The sequence below is a fragment of the Amphibalanus amphitrite genome, unplaced genomic scaffold, assembly GCF_019059575.1.
Source record: "Amphibalanus amphitrite isolate SeventyFive unplaced genomic scaffold, NRLGWU_Aamphi_draft 000991F_arrow, whole genome shotgun sequence".
Classification (NCBI taxonomy): domain Eukaryota; kingdom Metazoa; phylum Arthropoda; class Thecostraca; order Balanomorpha; family Balanidae; genus Amphibalanus; species Amphibalanus amphitrite.
Window position 1 is genome coordinate 138,099 of NW_024882485.1, and position 20,809 is coordinate 158,907.

Consider the following 20,809-nt stretch of genomic DNA (forward strand, 5'->3'; position numbering starts at 1 on the left):
CCAGTCTCAGTTGGGCCGACTCCGAGAGAGGATAGGGCGGCCGCCTCTCGGTCCGAGCGAGGTCTGGGCACCTCTGACAGTGTTGTGCATCACTGTGAGAGCTGAGAGGACTCCCGGCGAGACATTGGTTTTGGAGGTTCGTCGAACTGAAACGAGTAAGTACGAGATATGGGGCCGTATTCACGTCGACTTCGTAAGTCGATTTTCTTTCGTAAGTATAATTTGGTATTCACGTCGACACTTCTAAAGTTTTTATCGACGGAATTCACGTGAATAAAAAAATTACTTAAGAAGTAGGTCAAACTTAAGAAAATTCTTACGAAAATGATCGACATGAATACGGCCCATGGTGCCCTATTATTAGCTATGGTGTTCAGTGCTAAGATCGAAAGATAGTTAATGTTAAATGAAACCTTCAATGCTATGTGGCTGTAACTTGTGAATGTGTTGAGTTTGGCCTTAGTTTGACGGACGGATCATGTAAGGTTTATAACTGGAATGGTTATTGGATGCACTTGGGTGGGGAGCAGGTATTCCCCAACATTTAAACCAATAAAAAAGTAGCGAATTTCGCTTCCGTACATAATGCATAACATGTGGCTTTCTGTACTTACATTTCATTTTTTTTTTTCTCAAATAATACTATTTGCGAAGAAATGCCAACTACGAATAAACGCACTAAAAGAATGAATGAATGAATGAACGCACCATGAATCTCAAGGCACTGTACGGTGTACACTTTTTCAACAGTCCAGAGTTCCAGACCGATCACCGGGTCATTCCGTTGCACGATGCTCGAGTCCCATTAACGGAAAATTCCGTCAGCTTTTATCCCCCTAACCTACGACAGGATGCAAGATTCCCGCACACCGTGTCCCATCCTATCCCTGGCTGAAATGAAGTGCAGCGCGCTGCGCAGCTTCGGAGCGGATCAATACACTGCTGACTACCGGCCCGGCCGGTCTCGACACGGCGACCCGCCTCTGGAAACGGGAGAAATTTCCAGGAAGGAAGTCCTCTGCTCAGTGCACCTTATAAGGGTCGAGGTCTCTTACGGTACGGGTAGTGACCTGTATCTAATAAAACGCAGGAAATCCACTCTTGCTCGTCTCCAATTTCTTGGTGGTTTTGACATGGCGTCACTGTCTACAAGCTGATTATAGAAAACAGGGCCTATTTTAACATGTTAACTGGGGGGGGGGGGGCAAATGCCCCCGCACTCAACAGAATTGCCCCCCTAGTCGTCGAGATTTGCCCACTATAAAAATGGGCATAAAGGAACAGGGTGACAAACATACTACGTAACTACTGTGACTTGTTTTGCAATGGATGTCAAATGAGTCAGTCTGTACCTAAGTAATGACCAGTGGTGTATCTAAGGGTGGGTCATATGGGTCATGACCCCCCACCCTCTTGGGGCCCGGGGACACCACAGGCCTGCCAGGGGCACCACCGGCCTGTCAGGGGCACCACAGGCCTGTTGGGAGCACCATCAACCTAGCAAGAGCACCATAGGTCTACCAGGGGCACCACAGACCTGCCAGGGGTCCCACCGGCCTCGCAGGGGCACCACCTTGGGCCTGTCAGGGGTACCACCACAGGCCCGCCAGGGGCACCATAGGCCTGCCAGAGGCACCATAGGCCTAGCAAGGGCGCCACGGACCTGTCAGGGGCACCAGAGTCCTAGTATGGACACCACATGCCTGGCAGGGACACCACCGGCCTCGCAGGGACTGGGACACCTTGGGCCTGTTAGTGGCACCACGTGCCTGTCGGGGACACTCCAGGCTTGTCAGGAGCACCACAGTCCTGTCAGGGCCCAGGGGCACCACCGGCCTCACGTGGACACCACTGGCCTCGCAAAGGCATCATGGGCCTGTCAGGGGCACCACGGGCCTGTCGTTGGAACTTCAGGCTTGTCAGGGGCACCACAGTTCTTTCAGATGCACCGGCGGCCTAGCACCATGGCACCATGTTTGGCCGAGGTCGCGATTCGGCGTATGTCGCCTCGCATTAGCCGCGCGTTTGCAGTCTTTTCGTGGTTTCAAACGTTCAAACATGGGATATGATGTAGCTCCCATGCATTAGGGTGGGTGTCAAGATCACCGGAAGGTCAGGTCAGATCATTTACCTTTGATGACCTCGGTTCACATTTTCGAGTTTTATATGTTTCTACTTTCTAGGCTAGTTTTTGGAGCTGAATTCGAATTAAGCAACCATTTGACCATTTACGAAGTAGTTCTGGTGCCTTCGTAACATGTTACGAAGCTGTCAGAGGCGGTTGCCACCTACTACGAATACCCGGCAAAACCCTTACTGGTTGACCTGACCTGACCTGACCTGGCCTAAATGCATGAAGACATCATCTATGATCATAACTAACATGATATTCGTGATCAGCACCCCGAAAAACCATAGCAGCCACTCTTTACGACGCTCTAACAGGTCCCGATTTTCCCGACTTTTGGTTCAATGACCTGACCTGGAAGGTCAACCGATGACCTAGGACCTTAAAATTAGGTATAATCGGCTTCCTTTTATCACGGGCAACACGGTCGTTTTTTCCGCGAAGCTCTAGCTCGATCAGGGGCGAAACGGCAAGGGGGAGGGTCCAACGGACCCCCCCCCCCTATACGCTCGCTACTGGAAACACCAATACGGGCGAGGGTTAATGGATTATTAAAGACAATTTTCCAGGTTGCCCCCCCAGTCAAATTCCCTTAAAATAGGCTCTGATAGAAAACCATGCTTACCAGCTGATGATAAGCAACTGAACATATGGCAAGTCTTGGATCGCCAGCTACGTCAGAGGAAAATAGTCTGAAGACTTGATATTTATCCGAAAGTAAGACAAATTACAAAACATTATAAGACGAAATGAATATAGGTAACATATAATATGTAGAAATAGAATGATAAGAAATATAAATATAAGAGAAAAGAATAAGAAATATAATAGAATACATAAATAGAAAGGTGTTCATTTGAAATTGGAAACATGAAACTCAATGTGGAGATAAGCGAGCCACTGAATATTGACTGGACGAAACCGGTAGGCGGTAGCCGTGGTCGGTTAGGACTAGGAGTAGAACGTGCAATATCAGCAGTTTGTCGGCCGGTGCGATCCGAGATTCGACTGGAGAGAACCACCTCGGGTCCAGGTGGAACAGAACCGCCTGTGATAGAGCCGAACGAACCGTCTCCGATAGACCGGAAAGATTTGCCATCGGAGTCAAACTGGAAAGAACCACCTCCGGGAAACTGGGAGAGAACCAAGGACGGAATAAAAAATAGAACAAACCACCGTCAGGGTTCAAAACAGCGTCACTGTAGTCCATAGCCTACACATGGATTAGGAATCCTTCATCCATGGTCATTATACATAGTCGCACCATCTATGAAACCGGCCGCGGCACTGACTGTCCTTGCCTATAATATTTAGTTTCGTTTAGTTTAGTTTATTTCACAAATCATCCACAGGCACAAACCCAGTTACGGTATTTTGGCGTCCCTGAAGTGCTCGTTAAAAACGTTCCTGAATGGGTCTTTTAGTTTCCCCTAGTTTTGTCATATTATGGTACACACGATTCTGTGCACGTTTTTGGTGCGGCAGCGACCAGGCAGCCCGGAACGCGCATGTCGCTTGCACCAGTGGAAACTGACCCAATACCTCACCAGGTCAGCCATGTTAAGTCCTCCCTGCCCGGCCGGTTCGAGGAAATGTCACACTTGTAAGGCGAGGCAGCCCCGCCTCACATCTGGCCCGGCTCACAAGTTTGATATGTTCGGCAGTCGCGCCTCCTCGCGATCAATCGTATTTCGATATTTGCATGATGTTTCATTGTGTAGGTATATTCCGTAAATGTTGACGCGCATTTGAATGATTGTACGCCTTGATTGATCTTATTCAACGAGTGTCATATCAACCTCCCTATAGAGCCATATCAAATGATGCACGTGTTTGTAAGTACCTATTCCGTGTGAATTGGCTTTGTTACGCCTCATAATTGGCTATTCTTATTCTGATGACGATGCAATATCGAAATACATTCTGTTGATTTTCATTATATCCATTTTGCAACCTATAAGAGGAGTAAAAGGTTGTTCATTCTCCCTACCTTGCTAACCATGCTCAAAAGACAATAGGTACCAGAGCTTATCCCAAAGCAGATGCTGAATGGTGTAGGATCCATATACTTGTATGCATCGTGGCTTTTACATCAAAAACCAAATAATTTGCTGAAGAACAATATTCACGTTAAATTCACGTTGCTAGACATGACGTTAACACGTGGTGGTCTTGATGGTGAGATTAGGTAATAAAATGCATCACCTGTGTGACTGCAGCGCCTTTCCTCAGTTCCGTCACTCCTGACAGTAAAAGTAATTAGCAATGGAATTTGAATGTTTCCATTTGAAACGACTTAACTCATATGGTTTTGACAGTTTGAGTAATATATTTTATTGACTGTTTGAAAGTGACGGTCAACACAAGAAGCAAACAATATTGCTCCACAAAATATTCCGCGAAGAAAAACACCCAGAAATAGGACAGGAAGGATGATGATGGAAGTACTTGCGTCACAAGGGGTATGTTGAATTTGATTTACAAGAAGTCATAAGTTGCTAAGCTAGCTTTGAAAAGCTTACATAGATCATAGACGGATGTTTTTTTTCTAAGTTTTAATCGCACCCGTAACTTAACATATCCAAGCATGGATCTTACATGCTTTTTAAGCAAAGTTTCAAGTGACGGGATATAGTTCTGAATATGCTGTCGAAATATTAGTATCTTGTTACTTGTATCGTGTTTCCCCGTGTCCTATCATAATAGGAACGTTTGTGTTTGTTATAGCATTTGCCACTAGTGCGCCATTTATTGTAACGTCGCTAGCATTAGGTACAGTCTGCTGCAATTCATAGTAATGCCATTCAAATTCAAATAATGTTCGGCTGCTATCATGCCAATTGCCAGGTGCCGTGCATGGCACCTGAAAACTATTTACCTACTTTTTTGTGAACTCATGTTTGCGGTGTATCCCTCTTTTACGGTAAATGCTAGTTTTGGCTATAATCCTTAAACGTCATCCCCGATCAAAAGTTATCTTTAATGCAGTATGTTGTGCATGTGCTTTCGTCCTCTTATCAATATTTGAAGTGTTATTTGACGACTAATTAGGTCAGGGCCTCGTTTCATAAAGCGAGTCCGTAATTTACGCTAGTTTTTGGTATTGTGTTGCAAGTGCATGTGAAGCGATAAACTTATTTTCCCCTTCTCCCTTCTGTTCTAACTTGCAAGATAACTAAATTCAACGATCCAAGCTATCGTCATCACTTCACATGCACTTGCAATACAAGACCAAAAACCGGCGGGTGCAGTTATTTTTTTACATCTTAGTTTTTGTTTACGCGTTTTTAGACGTTTTTCGGCGCACTGTTGTTGAAGTTATACAAGCCTATTTTACAGCTATTTTCGACTCGCAAAACTGCTGCAGTTTTTATAACCTTGTCTTTGCATATTGACATTTTGATGGAATTGGAATGCATAAAAAGATGTTTATTCTTAAAATCTGGAATGCCAATATAATTACAAGGTGAATCGAGCCACGTTCGTAGCGAAATATTACGAATCAATGATAATAACAGTAACCGGCAGAAAATATGTAGTTACCGCGATTGTATAAGATAATACTGGATATTCCGCGTAAAATTGACAGGAGATATCATAAGAATAATAGCTGAAACAAATATTCAAATAACTGAAAGCTCATAATACCCACTTAGCACTGCTAACGCTGACCATTTTCTTCAAACATTAAATGCTTACCATAACATACCATCTAAAGATAATGAACTTGAACCTCGAAAAGCGAGTTGTCCGGTTTCAGTCTCACTTCTCAGTTTGTGGGGTACTGGCCACTGGGATGCATGCATTATCAGTGAATCAAATAAAAATTGTTCGGGGCATCATGCTGTGATTATATGAACCAGTTAATATGTACGAAATCTAGTCATTGGCCAAACGTAACGGCCACGGACCGTAGGTTGACGACGACCCCGACATTTAGCAAATGAAGTGTAGGTTCAAGAATAGAGACCTTATATCATTAGCGTCGCAAGCGGGGCAGCTTGCCCCCCCAACCTCGGACCGGGCACCCCCTGAGATCGATACAGATCCGATGAGATTTTGGAGTCGGGGAAAAATGGGGGTACCTTTCTGAGAATGCCTGTGAGGTCAGACTCTGTTGGAGCCAAGGCTATAGAACTCCTAGGCTATAGGTTGGAGCGTGCGCGCAGTTCAAACCAAAGTCGGAGTCGCAGTCGCCAAAATCTTCAAGACTCCGACTCCAGACTCGGAAATGTCAATGCCATGATTCATGCCATGTTCCTAGTTGGTTCTTTATTACATTTTGTAGCTGATTTTCATAAATTTTGGAGTGCTGACACATAATTTTCGTTCAAAGCGTGACACGAAATCTTCGGGGCCTTTCTCAACTCTCGTCAAATGTCTGCGACAGGCACAAGTACCGTTCAAGTGCCGCAGGGCTCATGAGCCTGCTTTTCACACAGGCTCCTAAGGAGCTCCATTTAGCTCTAAGAAGCTTTCGGAGGGCCCAAACCGGCCTCTGAGAGTCCCACTGGTGTCCATGTTCTCTAGAGGGCCCATACAGGGATCTTTGAGGACATTATACATACGTAGACCTCTGAAGGGCCACACGAATCTTTGAGGATGCCTTCGAAAATTTCTGAAAACCTCAACTGGCCTATGATAGTTCAGCCGAACTTTTGAGGGGACAGACTTTACTAACCCCAACCCGGCATCTGAGGGGTCACAACTCACGTGTCCCTCTGAGGGTCGCAACACATGTTTCTTATGTCCCTACCAACGTAGGGTCCTTAAGGATTAGACACAGACCCCGACGGTTCACACTGTTGTTCGAGGGCTCCAGGCTCACCCTGGGCCTAGTCTCTTTCCGCCCGCCGCCCACACTGGCTTCTGAAAGCTCGTGTGCCCTAAAGGGCTTTCCGGGCCCACCTTAGGCTCGGAAAGCCCTAAAGCACCACATACCTACACGTAAATATTTGGGGTGACCCACGCCGATCTCCGGGATCCTAAGCAGGCTTCTGAGAGTCCACACTGACCCTGAGTGGCCTGAAATGGCCTGGAAGTCGCAATCCTATCTCTAAGGGATCCCTTGCCGCTATGCCGTGCGTAACTTTTGGTTCCGTTAAATATTTTTGGTCTCGTTTGCAGCGCTTCCCTTCACTCGAAAAACCAGAAACTTTTTGTTCACACTCGAGTGAACAAAACACTTCTTCTCACTGCAGCAAGGATGAATGATGTACTTCCGATTCACACTTCCGACATTCTCTCTCAGTCTCCGCTGAATGCCCAATTCTTAGCTACAATCGGCGGCTGGGATAAGCCCTATGCATTTCACGTAAAGCCTCGGCATGCATGCGTGAATGGAGGTTTTAGCGAGGTGATCCGATTCAAATGGAGCGTTTTTCACCTGCTTCTGGGTAATGATCATGACTTGAGCGACGAGAGTCTGCACAGGGGCCCTCTGCAGTGCGTCGGCAATCGCAGCCACTGTAATTAACGGTCATTTTTGTTTGGTTTTTGTCCAGAAATTTCAAAATTTTGATTTTTTTTGTAAAAAAATACATGCTATAGCTAGAAGGAAAACTTTGTCACCATCGGATTCCTCGCACCATTGCGCGTCGAATGATATGTAAAACGAGTGAGTAACGGCTGGGGAAAGGCAAGATTTAACACAAAACTTGATTTTGCCCCCCCAACCGAAAATGTCTGGCGACGCCTATGCCTTATATATGTTGCAGGCACTTTAGAAAATCAGTCATTTTGTAAAATGCCTAGGCATTTTGCAAAATGCCTGAATTTTCAGGCTTTTTGCAAAAAGCCTAGGCATTTTACAAAATGACTGACTCTCCAGTCATTTTGCAAAATGCCTAGGCATTTTACAAAATACCTAGCCATTTTACAAAATGACTGAGCAGCGTGTTGTAGATACGAGTACCTAATTATATACGTTTTGGTAGCGTGTAGGTGGACCGAGGAGTCCAGCATTATGACCAGAGGAGTCCAGCAGTGGGAAGTCCATACCTACCTCTATTTTGAGAAATGCAGGCCCGCGACATTTCCAACCCCCACGTCAGCGACGCTTCTGGATTTAAAATGATCGATCTGGAGCGTCAACAAACGACTGGCCCTATGCCGGCCTGTATCTGTAAAACTATTAGAGGTCGCGAGGATTCGATCCCACACACTTACATAGGCGTTAGTGTCTTCTGAAACCAACGCTCTCGTCCTACGCCAAGCGACCTGATGATTCTCCCGATGTGGAGCTTGATATTTTTAACTGGGATCATGCAAGTAGGTACTCAAAGCTGTTGCCACAGAACAAAATTAATCGTGTTTTGTTAATTATTGCTTTAACATTCATTGTGATCAGAGAGCTTTTTTATTCCAAAGAAAAGTTAGGAAGAAAACCTGAACAATAATACTGTAAACAATTGTGTGGACTAGGCCTAGGGTAGACTTGTTGAAGTTCCTTAGAGCCAATGAGCGCTGTCCAGTCAACTGAGGAGGGGAGGGGTGGTCCACACTGGGCTTCTTTGTTGATCCGTGGGCTGTGAGTGAGCGTCCGTGCGTCAACCTGGTCGTTACTCAGCATTGTCGTCATCACAGAGCTTCAAATCGATCAGCTACAGGCTGAACACGTACCTATAGGGTATAGGAAGACGTCCAAAAACTGTTGGCCATAGTATCTGTAGTGGGATCTACGTTCCATGCTGGTCAGGCATTTTGCAAAATGCCTAGTCATTTTGTAAAATGGCTAGCCATTTTGAAAAAAGCCTGGTTGCGTTCAGTCATTTTTCAAACAGCCGTCTTTTTGTAAAATGCCTAGGCATTTTACAAAATGACTGATTTTCTAAAGTGCCTGCAACATATACATAGCCCATATGACCCATAGAGATCTTATATGTATATAAGATCTCTATGGGTTCAAGCAGTTCAGATAATGCTGGTGCGTGGAGATTAATAGTGATGTAAATGTGCTCACAGCCTACAAACACGGTAACAAATATCGATTGCGCTTCGCTCAACCAGAGCCATGCTCGTTCTTGCTCATGAAACAGTGCATCCCCATAAAATGGAAAGTCTGAACGAATGCATTCGGGTTCCTACCACTGAATCACCTTATATTGAGATCCGTTTCTTAACAGGAACACAAACGCCGCCCATCAATTTGTCAGCACTAAGGCAACAGCGTCTGACAACGCATCAAATGGCCAACTTCTGACACTATCTACCAATACGGTATCGGCAATAAAATTGCATTGCAAAATGCAAAAAATGCACCATTTTCAAGCGCAGCTATTGACAACCAAGTCCGACCATTTAGTGTCTCGAGACACATTCCAACTGCATAGGTACCGCAGTAACCCATTAGGGGCGAAAGGAAACATATGACTCGTGTACGACCAGCGTTCTGCCAGCGTACGACGCATAAAGCAAACTGCTCAAACAACTGCGATCCCGAACAACACAACACAGAGCTCCGAAACGAATGGTTTACAAAAGTCTACGACTGACGACATCGAAACAGTACGTTCATCGGGACTAGTCACATGACTCGCTCAACCCAGCTGGGTTAGACTCACCTGTTAGACTCACCTGTTAGGTTTCCACGTCCCGTCCAATGCATGGGGATGGGAAGGAAACCAAGAATGGCAGAGACGCGCCAATACTCCCACGGTAAGATGGAGTAAGGTACACGTGAGAGCTGGAATAGTGCGTCTGCTAACAGATATTCGGGAATGTGACACAGGATTTAATTGAGACATTGCTCGTTGTCTGCCTGGACTCGATGAGCTTCACATGGTGGACTACTTGCTTGAAGCTTCCACCGTGACGCCCTCATGCGTCATATTCAAACAGTCGGCTGCCTAGAGCTTCTGCCAGGCTTGTCTTGAATTCGGATATGGATTCCGAGTTAACGACCTGATTGGGTAGAGAGTTCCATTCGCTGACAACTCTCTCCGAGAAGAAACGCGCCCTGGTATCGAGCTGACAGCGACGAGTCTTGATCTTGTACATGTTGCCTCGGGTGCGATGGTCGGTTGCAATGTCCCAGAGATCTGCCGGTTTTATCGGACAGCGTCCTCTGAATATTTTCCAGCATTTTATCAGATCTGCCCGCAGTAGGCGTCCCTTGACAGAGTACAGGTTGAGTGATCTGAGCCGCTCTTCGTAGGTCTTGTCCTTCAGGTCCCTGACGTGACGAGTCCAGAGTCTTTGCACTGCCTCGAGTCTCTTAGAGTCTTCAACAAAACCAGTGTTCCACACCACCGACGCGTACTCAAGGACAGGGCGAATATGTGTACTGAGGACATGAACCATGAAGTCCGGCTCTCTACAGAGGGTAGCTCTCAGAAAGTTGTGGGCAACTCCACCCGCCTTCCTTGCTGCACCTCTTGCTTGCCCATGGAACTTCAGGTCGTCATCGACAGTGACTCCCAGATCCACATGGGAGTGTGTCCAGGGAAGCAGTTCGTCCTGCAAGAAGTAGGTGGGTCTCAGCGGCGCATGGAATCGTCTCTGGAACCTCATGACGGCGCATTTCTTCAGGTTCATGGTCAGGCCCCATGATGATGCGGTTGTGTGCAGTACGTCGACATCAGACTGAAAATTCGACATGTCGATCTCAGGTTTGGTGATGCACATGTATACCTTCAAGTCGTCCGCAAAAATCTTGTACTGACACCTGAGCTGGGTCGCTAGATGGTTTATATAGATAAGGAAGAGCGCTGGTCCCAGGATGGAGCCTTGCGGCACGCCACTGCGCACACTTCTTGGGGTGCTCAGGGTGCTCTTCACCACCACCCGCATGGTACGGTCCGTGAGGAATTCTTGCAGCCATGTCAGAATGGTTCCTCGAAGACCGATGCACCTGAGCTTCTCGATGAGGACGACATGGCTCACTGTGTCAAAGGCCTTGGAGAAATCATAGAGAATCAGGTCTACAATGTGCCCGTCATCCCACTGCTTTGATATATAGTCATAAGTGAGAAGAAGCTGGTCTTCGGTTGATCGTCCCGACCTGAATCCGAACTGTTCGTCTGCAAGAATTGAGTTTTCTGTCAGGAAATCGCGCAGTTCACGATAGATCAGACGTTCCAGGCACTTGGATGGTACTGATAGGAGGCTCACTGGGCGATAGTTAAGGGGGTCGAGACGACACCCCTTCTTGTAGATGGGCACAACGTGTGACAGTTTCCAGAGAGCAGGCAAGACTCCCTCTGACAGTGACAGCTTGAAGATCCGGTGCAGTGGTTGTGCTAGCTTCGAAGCGCAAGCCTTTAGCAGGTGAGGGTGAAGACCATCCGGCCCCATGGCGGAGTTGACGCACAGTTGGGAGAGTATTGTCCTGACGTCTTCTACTGTGAACTCAACATGTTCAAGTATCGCGTCACATGACTGGTGAGAAGCTGGGTTGGGTAGATCCTGATTGGAGAACGTTTCAGCAAACGCCTCAACAAAAACATCTGCCATCGACTTCGGGTCGTCGATGATCGATCCCGAAGGCGCCTTCAGCGGTCCGACTGATGACCTGCATTGTTTCTTGTGGCGCAGATAGGCATGGAGCAGTTTCGGGCTTTCTTTCAACTTAGACAAGAGAGTCTTCTCGTAGTCGATCTGCGAGCGAACGGCAAAGTTGCGGAGTTGTTTATTTACGCCTAAGAAATCATTCAGTCGTGATCGGGTTGTTGGCGCTTGCTTGCCGTAGGATGCTCGGGCTTGTTTGTATGCTGACCAGGTGGATGCTCGTCGACGTTTGAGCGAAGAAGGTGGGTTGGTTTTCCATGGGACCCGGCGAGCCTTTCCTTGCTTGGCAGTTGGTATCAGTTGAGATATCAGTGGGCACAAGATGTCCATCAATCTCTTGAGTGCTTCTTGCGCAGTGAGGAATTGGAATTCGAAAACCCAGTCTATGTCTGCCAAGATGGCATTCATGTCTCCATATCTCCCTCTTTCCCATAAGAGGTGATGGAGCGAGGTGTGTTGCAATGCGATTTCAACATCAAAGAAGTACTGACAGTGGATGCTGCAGTGGTCACAGCCAGGAGGAGGAGCTTGGACCGACACCAGCCCCATTCGATCGTTCTCGTTTGTTAAGATCAAGTCAAGAATGTTCCCCGAGCGTGGGAATGTGGGCTCCGTGACCCACTGCGTCAAGCCGAGCAGATCGAACAAGTTGCTGAATCGGGTGTCAGATGCTGAGGCGTGTCTCGTCGGGTCGTCAGGTGAGCTCCAATCTATAGTAGGGAGATTGAAATCGCCTAGGAGCACGGCTTCCTTGTCGATGCAGCTACTTGTGAGAAATGATTGGAGGCAGTCATTGTCAGCAGCTGAGTATGAAGGGGGCCTGTACACCACGTAAATGTATGTGTCGAACCTGGTCATGCGGAATGACAAGACATTGCGGAATGAAGCGTTGACATTGTCGATTTGAAGATGTTCAGCCACATAGCCGCCACTCCGTGAGCTTTGGTCGTTCCGCTGTCATTTCGCATGAGCTTGTACCCCGGAATTTGAATTGCTGCGTCGGAAACCTCCGCTGTAAGATGCGTCTCAGAAACCAGGAAGATGTCCGTTGAAGAATCAAGCTGAAGTGTGTCTTGGAGAGAAGCTATCTTGCTGCAGAGCCCGTTCACGTTACAATGTACAATGCTAATGGGGTACGTGTGCGACGTTTTTCCATTCTGCCTCAGTTTCCCAGCTGAGCGCGATCAGAGGGAGCGTCGGGTGGGCTTTCGCCCTGTGCGGGTCCGTTCAGTGGAGGATCAGAACCTGTGACATTGTCCCTGGCCGAGATGTTAGGGCCGGCGGACGTGGAGACGGCATCAGAGTCGGCATCGGTCGTAGGGTGGTCATCTCGCGGCTGTGAAGGAGCTTCTGCCGAAGGTTCCGTTGGTCGTTCTGTGGTGGGCGGGGTGGGTTCCAATGGGTACTAAGTGCGCTTCAAATTGACCTCTGACAGCCATTTACGCTAGTTTGATGCATAAAACTGTACATTGAAACTCAAGCGGCAGCACATAGATCTCCATCAAGGTGGTTATATACAACAGAGCACCTCGCTAAAACCGCACGCTAAAACCGCGCTAAACCGCGAGCCGCACTGTCACACTGACAGTTGACACTGAGCTGCGAGTCGTGACAGTCGCACTGCGTCATATGCACGCAGATGTCGCACTCACGGCACCGTTGCTGGCACTGCGCTGCGGGTGGACACGCGCGGTGCAGTAACTAGCTCCACGGTGTGCGGCTCACCGGAGGGATTACCAGTCTCCGACCGGACAGTCCAGGCGGGAAGTGCGGTGTCTTCAATCATGACCACCGTCCCCGTCTCCGCGGAGTGCCGCACGGCGGCGACGCGGCGGCGTCGGATCTTGAGCTGGTGGACACTGGACTCCTGCCACAGCTGCCAGCTTCAGCCCTTCAGCATCCTGTCATCAGCAAACTCCAGCAGAGCCCCAATGCAACTGGGAAAATAAAATGTATGCTGTTAAGTGTTAAGCCAAATCATGCAAAACATTTCCTTGCACAGGATTCTCTTTGGCAGTTGAGCAAAATCTTCAGTGATATCCATGGCCATGACAAGAGGACTTGATGCCATTGTAAAAAATATAAGCTCATTGGTTCTCATTTACCCACATCGAGACTCTATAGGTACCATTCATTTGTATATCATCAAGTATGTTAACTACACAATATAATTATGCAATAGACTGACATGAAATATGTAGGAATTTCAATAAAAAAAATTGGAAGTTCAATATATAATGAAATACCCAGCTCAACAGAGGCAAATATAATAATGACAGCATGTAAGCAAAGTAAAAATAGAATTAAAGATTTCTTCTACAGAAAAAACACTTGTAATTTTACTCTATCACTTACCAGGTATTTGAATTATCAGTCATCACCAGACTTGCACAAAACTTTCTAGATATTATGCCACAAAATATAAACAAAGTATCTCAAATTGCACAACATAAGCACCAGCCACTTGCACTGGAGCAGTATGGGGTCTCGTAACTTGCACGTTCAGTCTGTAAGAGCATGCCTGACTTGACTTAACGGCTTTGAGGCATCACCTTTGCAGAAGCTCCTTCTATTCTTTTTTAACATAAACTTTAACTATTATTACCATGCTATGATGATGAGGTGGCTGGTTTCGGGCGCATGACAAGTAGCAACCCTTCTTTCATTCTATTTCTTAGTTTTCAAATGCTGCACAAAATGTTTTTTCTTCCACGTTCCTTCTGTCATTATAAAAAATAATAGGTATCACAATTGCTTCACTTCTTCTTTATATTCCAAGTATCACTGCAACAATCCAACACATCTCCCGTTAGTAAACCTCGAGTAAACCCAGTAAACCATTGCCCTATGCCCGCTAAAGTAAACAAGTGGAATGCGCCAGAAATTGTAAAAATCGCGCCAAAATAGCAAACTAAGATGTGAAAAAATAACCGCACCCAAACCGGCGTACCTAAGTTACGGACTCGCTTTATGGAACGAGGCGCAGAACTCAGAAGCGCCCACCAACAACGGCAGAACTCCACTTCAGTCGGTATCAAAGTAGGTAGGTACTGGGAAGATAAACAGTTGCGACTAGGAGCATGCTTTCCTCTTAGCGCCTCTTTGTCTTTGATTACGCAAATTGCAATCACTGCTTCAATATCGCGTTGTTTCGAAAGTCTCTTGGAGTAATCTAAATCGGTTATCGGATTATCTGCACTTGTCTGTGCGCCTGACCAATGAGCATCTTCAACAGAGATAATAATGGAACAGCGCCGTTAGGCATAAGATAAAGATAGAGCAAGGTCGTTTGGTTTGAACAGAATTAAATTTATCTACAAAGATTGCAGTTTTAAAGACTTTTTTAAGCTGTGGAAGCATATTCTCTCTGAAAGGTTTAATTTTCGACATCATGAGGCACCTATAACCTATCTGATGTTTCAATTTTTTTTTTTTTTTTTTTTTTGCTAAATTGAGGTAAGAATTATTTTGAACCAAATGTTTCAGATGTCTTGATTGGCATTGTTTACCGGTTGTGATAGTTCAGACAAGTAAAAGCACCGAACAATGAAGCCAAAAATTTGGTCTAAACTAGGTAACTTATTGGCTTTAGTGAATCCCGAAAAGAAAAAGTTAACATAATCATTTAGCTTGGGGTATATGAATTAACACTTCTTTAACATACGATAAAGTATCTGGTCTTTGCTACTTATGAAGCACAGCCACACACAGAAAGTGTGAAAAATGAAGTTATACAATATACAGCTTCATCGCCAAAAAATATTGCTTGTTTTACTGATGACGGTAAATTTTTGCCTGATGGCACACCACATAAAAACATGTCATTTTTTAACGAATTACTCGCTCTAACCATTTCAATCATTGCTGCAAGCTACTTGTTTTCTCTGGCCGATTTTAGCATCGATCGCACCGAGCAGTTTACAGCATCGACGCACTCCCAGTTACTCAAGCGTCGTTTTTACTCGGCCGGGACGATCGACACACAGCTGTGGTGACGTGGCAGACCGCTCTCCCCCTCGGGACACCTGTGATAACCGGATACAGGGTCTGCCATTGGGTCTACACCTGTGTCGCATTTGTCATGTGTCAGTGAATAGATGACAAACGTCCTGTGTGTCAAACTACCCATCTGAAATCGCAAAAGACACAAATGAGCTTCGTGAAACGCGTGAAATAGGCGCGTCATGTAATATATACTTACAAATAATTGACGACACGTCAATTGAACCACAGAGTGGTAATATAAAAGGGCGGGGAGAAATTGTTTAGGCAAGAGCTCACGCACATTTTACTCCATTCGTGCAAAGATCTCTGGTCTCTGTATTTAAGTTTTCATGTCAATTAAAGCATGTATTGCGTGACGTCGGAATTAGGTATCTCAAGTTTTCAAAAGCTATACAGGAATAAGGAATTAAAACGCCACTTGAAATATCGTATCTTAGAGTGTCTTTATCAGTGACGAAGCTAAACACGTAAAGCCCCTATCAAGTGGATGGATGAATGAATAGGCGCTTTGTACGCACATGTCGCATGGCAGCACGCTTCTGCTAAGCGGTCCCAGGGACACGAGGGCGACATCTGTTCAGAGCACTGCGTAGTTATTGAAGGGACAGAATGAGTGCATCAAACATTTAACAAAAAGTTTATGTGGATATAGCCTAACTGAGAGTGCTCGGTCAGTCAAACTGAGTGTGAAGTCGGATCGAAACCATGTTATACCTATTACACGCATCAATATGTGAGAGGTTTTATGATAGCTCTTTACGGCATCAAGTATCTACCTATATATGAGTACTGAGTAGTATCATGCCAAAAAAGAAATAAATGTTAAAAACAATGTGCATACTACAAACTAATAACAATGACCGTCTCGTAGTTGTAGCTTGTCTGGAAATGCAAAGCTCTGTTTCCATCTTCTATCTCTTTCTCTTTCTCTCTCTCTCTCTCTCTCTCTCTCTCTCTCTCTCTCTCTCTCTCTCTCTCTCTCTCTCTCTCTCTCTCTCTCTCTCTCTCTCTCTCTCTCTCTCTCTCTCTCTCTCTCTCTCTCCGTCTCTCTATCTTTCTCTACCTGTCTGGCATCTCTCAGCAGATATGCCTAATTCAGATAGAGATCTGAGTTTAGACCGTGCCGTGTGCTGACTTATTGATGTAACCGAAGATTTGCGTTCAGTAGTCAAAACACTATTCGTTAGAATTGTGTTTTCCCATTAAAAAACAAATCTGAGTTCCCTGGCAATTTTCAAAAGAATGATCTGCGGACTTAATTGTTGAAAAATGACAAAATCACAGGAATTGGCCAAGATCACCAACAAATATGTTTGTAGCACAGGACAATATTGCTTATTGCATTAGATCCTGCAAGTCAAAGTAAATGCCAAGGAATTTGAACATCATCTGGACAGTTTTTAGTTACCGATCTCGCAAGGTAATTGGTCGTTCTTGTTGATGAAGCAGTTCCTCATCAACTATGCGTTGGCTAGACATTTTCATTTCCTTGAGTCAACAAGTCATAGCACCTCGACTCCGAAGTTAACTTTACTTGCGCATCGATTTGTTCGTCGTGAGTACAGGTGTTTCACAATGACCACCATACTGCAATCACTGCCACATTAAAATTGTGCAGACAATCAGACCTTGGGGCAGAAATTATACGGAGCGAGCCGCACTTTACTTTTAAAGTCACAGAGAACAGAGAAAACAGGTCATTTGCCCCCGAAAGCCCGTGCCGATAACAAGTCGACGCAAGAGTGTGCCGTAGGGTTTTAAAGATCGTGTGAAGTGGCATCGTGCAAGTGGACAGTCAGAGGCTTGGAAGATCACCTACGTTTTAGGAACAAACGGTGCAGAAGTATCGTCTTGAAGAGGGAGGTGTTCGGGTCGCCTGGCCACATCACCTGGTCATCTAGTGTCAGCTTTCATTTACAGAGCTGAACATCGAATATGGTTCCGCGATTCTTGTCGCGATGTTTGTTTTTCACTGCGAGTCTTTTGGCAGCGAGATCCGTTAATGGATTGGAAGCCGTGGTACACGTTATATCATCTGAAACCTCTACATCTCCCCCAGCGCAGTCAACTTCAGCTCCGTCATCGCCGGCACCTTCCACGACCACTACGTCATCTCCGGGGATTCCGTCATCCACCATCGCCAGCCTCCCTCCGCAAACTGAAGGAAGCTGGTGTCGCTCTTCGGAGACCGGTTCTGACTTACTATGGCTTCGACACAACCTCAGCCGAATGCAGTGCGCCGCGGCTGCATCGCGTTACGACGCACAGCTCTTCACCTGGGGAGACAGCTGTGAGCTCTTCGCGGCGATAGTCTCCGCGCCGAATGACAGTGCGACAGCAGGAAATGTGGAGTTCACTGCGTCTCGCTGCTCGCTGCCAGGTAATGTAAATGAGGCACGTAGTGTATCGTCGACGACGGAAGTGGCTGGAATATTGACAACAGAAGAAGCGTCTACAATCAGCGAGGCAATGACATCAGCCAGCATCACGAATCCCGAGAATGTCGGACAGACGTCTGAAACGGCTGGCCAGAGGGAGTCCTCGACGGCAACGTCTTCAGCTGTCGGAGATGCTTACCAACTAGGTGCGACAGCATCAGCGGAACACCTCGCTACGTCAGCGAACGAAGCAACGCAGACCGCCCTCACAAACGCAGGAACAAGCGGAACAGGCGCTGCGTCGGATTCAACGACGGTGGCACAATATTCAACAAATTTGTCGACAAGAACTCCCACTGAAATGTCGACATCTGGTAATCCAGAAGAGCAGTCTTCATCCACTACGACCGAAAGCTTGACCTCGCAGACAGAGACGACCATTGCAAGTAGCACAAGCTCTGTCACGATCTCTGCCAGCATTCCAGAAACCAGCTCTACTGAAGGCGTGACCAGTCAGCTATTCAGCACTTCTGAAGCCGACAGATCAAGCACAGTCAGCTCAGCACCACACAGCGGAGCTTCTACATCAATTACAAGCCCTCGTGGAGACCAGCAGACTTCAACTTTCACCACCGGACCAACCCAAAGCACGAGTCTGGGATCCAGTGTAACAACTACGGGCGCACAGTCGACGTATGTGGTGACGCCAACTACAGATGCAGCATCTTCACCGTCAAACAGCATGTCGACCTCAACGATGCCCGGCGTACCCTCAATAACTACCGCTGCTGCAATCGTAGGATCCACCTCAACATCTATACCGAGTGTTACCACGTCGATCGATTCTACAACCACTACCGCGATTTCAACACGATCAACCGCATCAACAGTATCATCCCTGTCCTCGGCTGTCACTTCAGGCACTACTCTCTCCGTAGCATCCTCTATAACTTTTACAACTGTTTCACCCGTCAGCACAGCTTCTCCTACATCCCCGGCTGAAACTTCGACTACAACCACAACAGCAACACCTTCAGCCGCAGCTCCAACAACGACCACAGCTCCAACATCAACTTTAAGTTCAACAGCAGCCTCAGGAGAAACTTCAACGACAACTGCCGCCTCAACACCCAACTTTGCATCACCCAGTATAACCACTACCACAGCAGTAAGCCCCTCGAATACTACGCCAATACCACCAACTTCGAGTACGTTTACATCTCTACTTACGACAACCACGACCACTTCAGCATTAACGACATCAACAGCAACAACATCGACGACGTCAACAACAATCCCGATCCCAACAACAACAACGACAACAACAACGCCGCCGACGACAACCACCACCACCCCCACGACGACCACCACCCCAACCACCACCCCCACGACGACGACGACCATCACGACCACCCCTACGACGACGACAACCACCACCCCTAGCACCCCCACCCCCACCACCACCACGACGACCACCGCCACCACCACGACCACCCCTACGACGACGACGACGACGACGACGACGACGACGACGACGACGACGGCGACGACGACAACGACGACAACGACCACCCCCACGACGACCACCACGCCCACTACCACCACCACCCCCACCACCACCCCCACGACGACAACGACGACGACCACCACCACGCAGCCACCGCCAACGGCAACCGTTCCGTCGTCCGTTTCCTGTAGTGGACGGTACTGGGGCGTTCTGAACCACTGTTTCTGCGTATCCACAGAGCTCTCTGACTCGATGTCAGCAGCCAGTCTGACCTGTTTTTCAATGGGGTCTAGTTGCGATGGAGGCTTTGGCACATATCCAGACATTGCCACTGTGCTGAGCGCTGAAGAACAGCTTGGAATTGAGCAGCGCCTTCCAGCCAAAGCTGGTACTGAGGGACATATTCTGCTGGGCGGTTATAAAATGCTAAGTTCGTGGCAATGGTGGGGCAATACTGACTTCGTGTATTCGAATTTCGGAGGCAATCGTGTTGGATTGAATACGGGCAGGCAGGAATTCATTCTGTTGAATCTTTCGGATGGCAAGTGGGATGTCAGTAATGATGATTCGAAGAGGTACAGAGTGTTGTGCAAGTATAAACCCGGCTTTCATTAGATTTGGTCGAAAATGTGTCTGCATCATTCAGGATAAATCGCATTAGATTGTTGGGCTTTGAGTGTTTCCGGACCAGTGCACTTGAGATGGCGTGATCTCGGATCCGGATTCGTAAATTACTGTTATAGCCTTTACGGATACGCTGGTCTATTATACACGTACGGGGACCCGCAGTTGCTTCTGTACACGAACCCCAACTCTAGCCGTCTGTCCTGTCCAGTAACAACCGATAACATTGATATCGACTGCCGGTCCCTGTACAAGAGCAGCTGAGGTTTTCTGTGCGTGCTCTCTGACAGCTTATCGTTTTTCCCTGTGAGGGTGCTTGGACAATTTACTCAAGGTCGCTGTACAGTAGCAACTGCGGGTCCCCGTACCTACTAATGATCTCCTTTGTAATTGGCAACAGTTTTCCCTGTATACACAGTGTATAAGCTACAACGATTTTGAGTGAATTCTTGATTTAGGTTGGTATGTGTCATTTTTATTTGCTCGATCGTGCTAAATATAAAAAAATGCTCGTATGCTAATAAAAAGGCAATGTCTTGAAAATGCACTTTTGAGTTTTGTTCTGTGCGCAATTTGCATTTAACAAGGAACAGGAAACCCTGTTTGATTAGCAAAACACAGGAAGACATAATATTTGATTTACAGAAGCTGCGGTTAATT

General features: G+C 46.8%; 1 protein-coding gene across 2 annotated transcripts in view; it reads left to right on the plus strand.

The window, feature by feature from the left end:
- Positions 1–2: 2 nt before the first annotated feature.
- Positions 3–20,809, plus strand: part of LOC122368938 (organic cation transporter protein-like) — a 28,908-nt gene continuing 8,101 nt past the window's right edge. Inside the window, exon 1 of one of the 2 annotated variants that reach the window (XM_043343265.1) lies at positions 3–155. Coding sequence is in view for 1 of the 2 variants with exons in the window: in XM_043343264.1 (XP_043199199.1) it covers positions 4,561–4,590 (30 nt within the window). In the remaining variant the exon portion in view is untranslated. Of the gene's footprint in view, positions 156–4,003; positions 4,591–20,809 lie in introns of those variants that run through there. The other variant, XM_043343264.1, reaches the window with a different exon arrangement.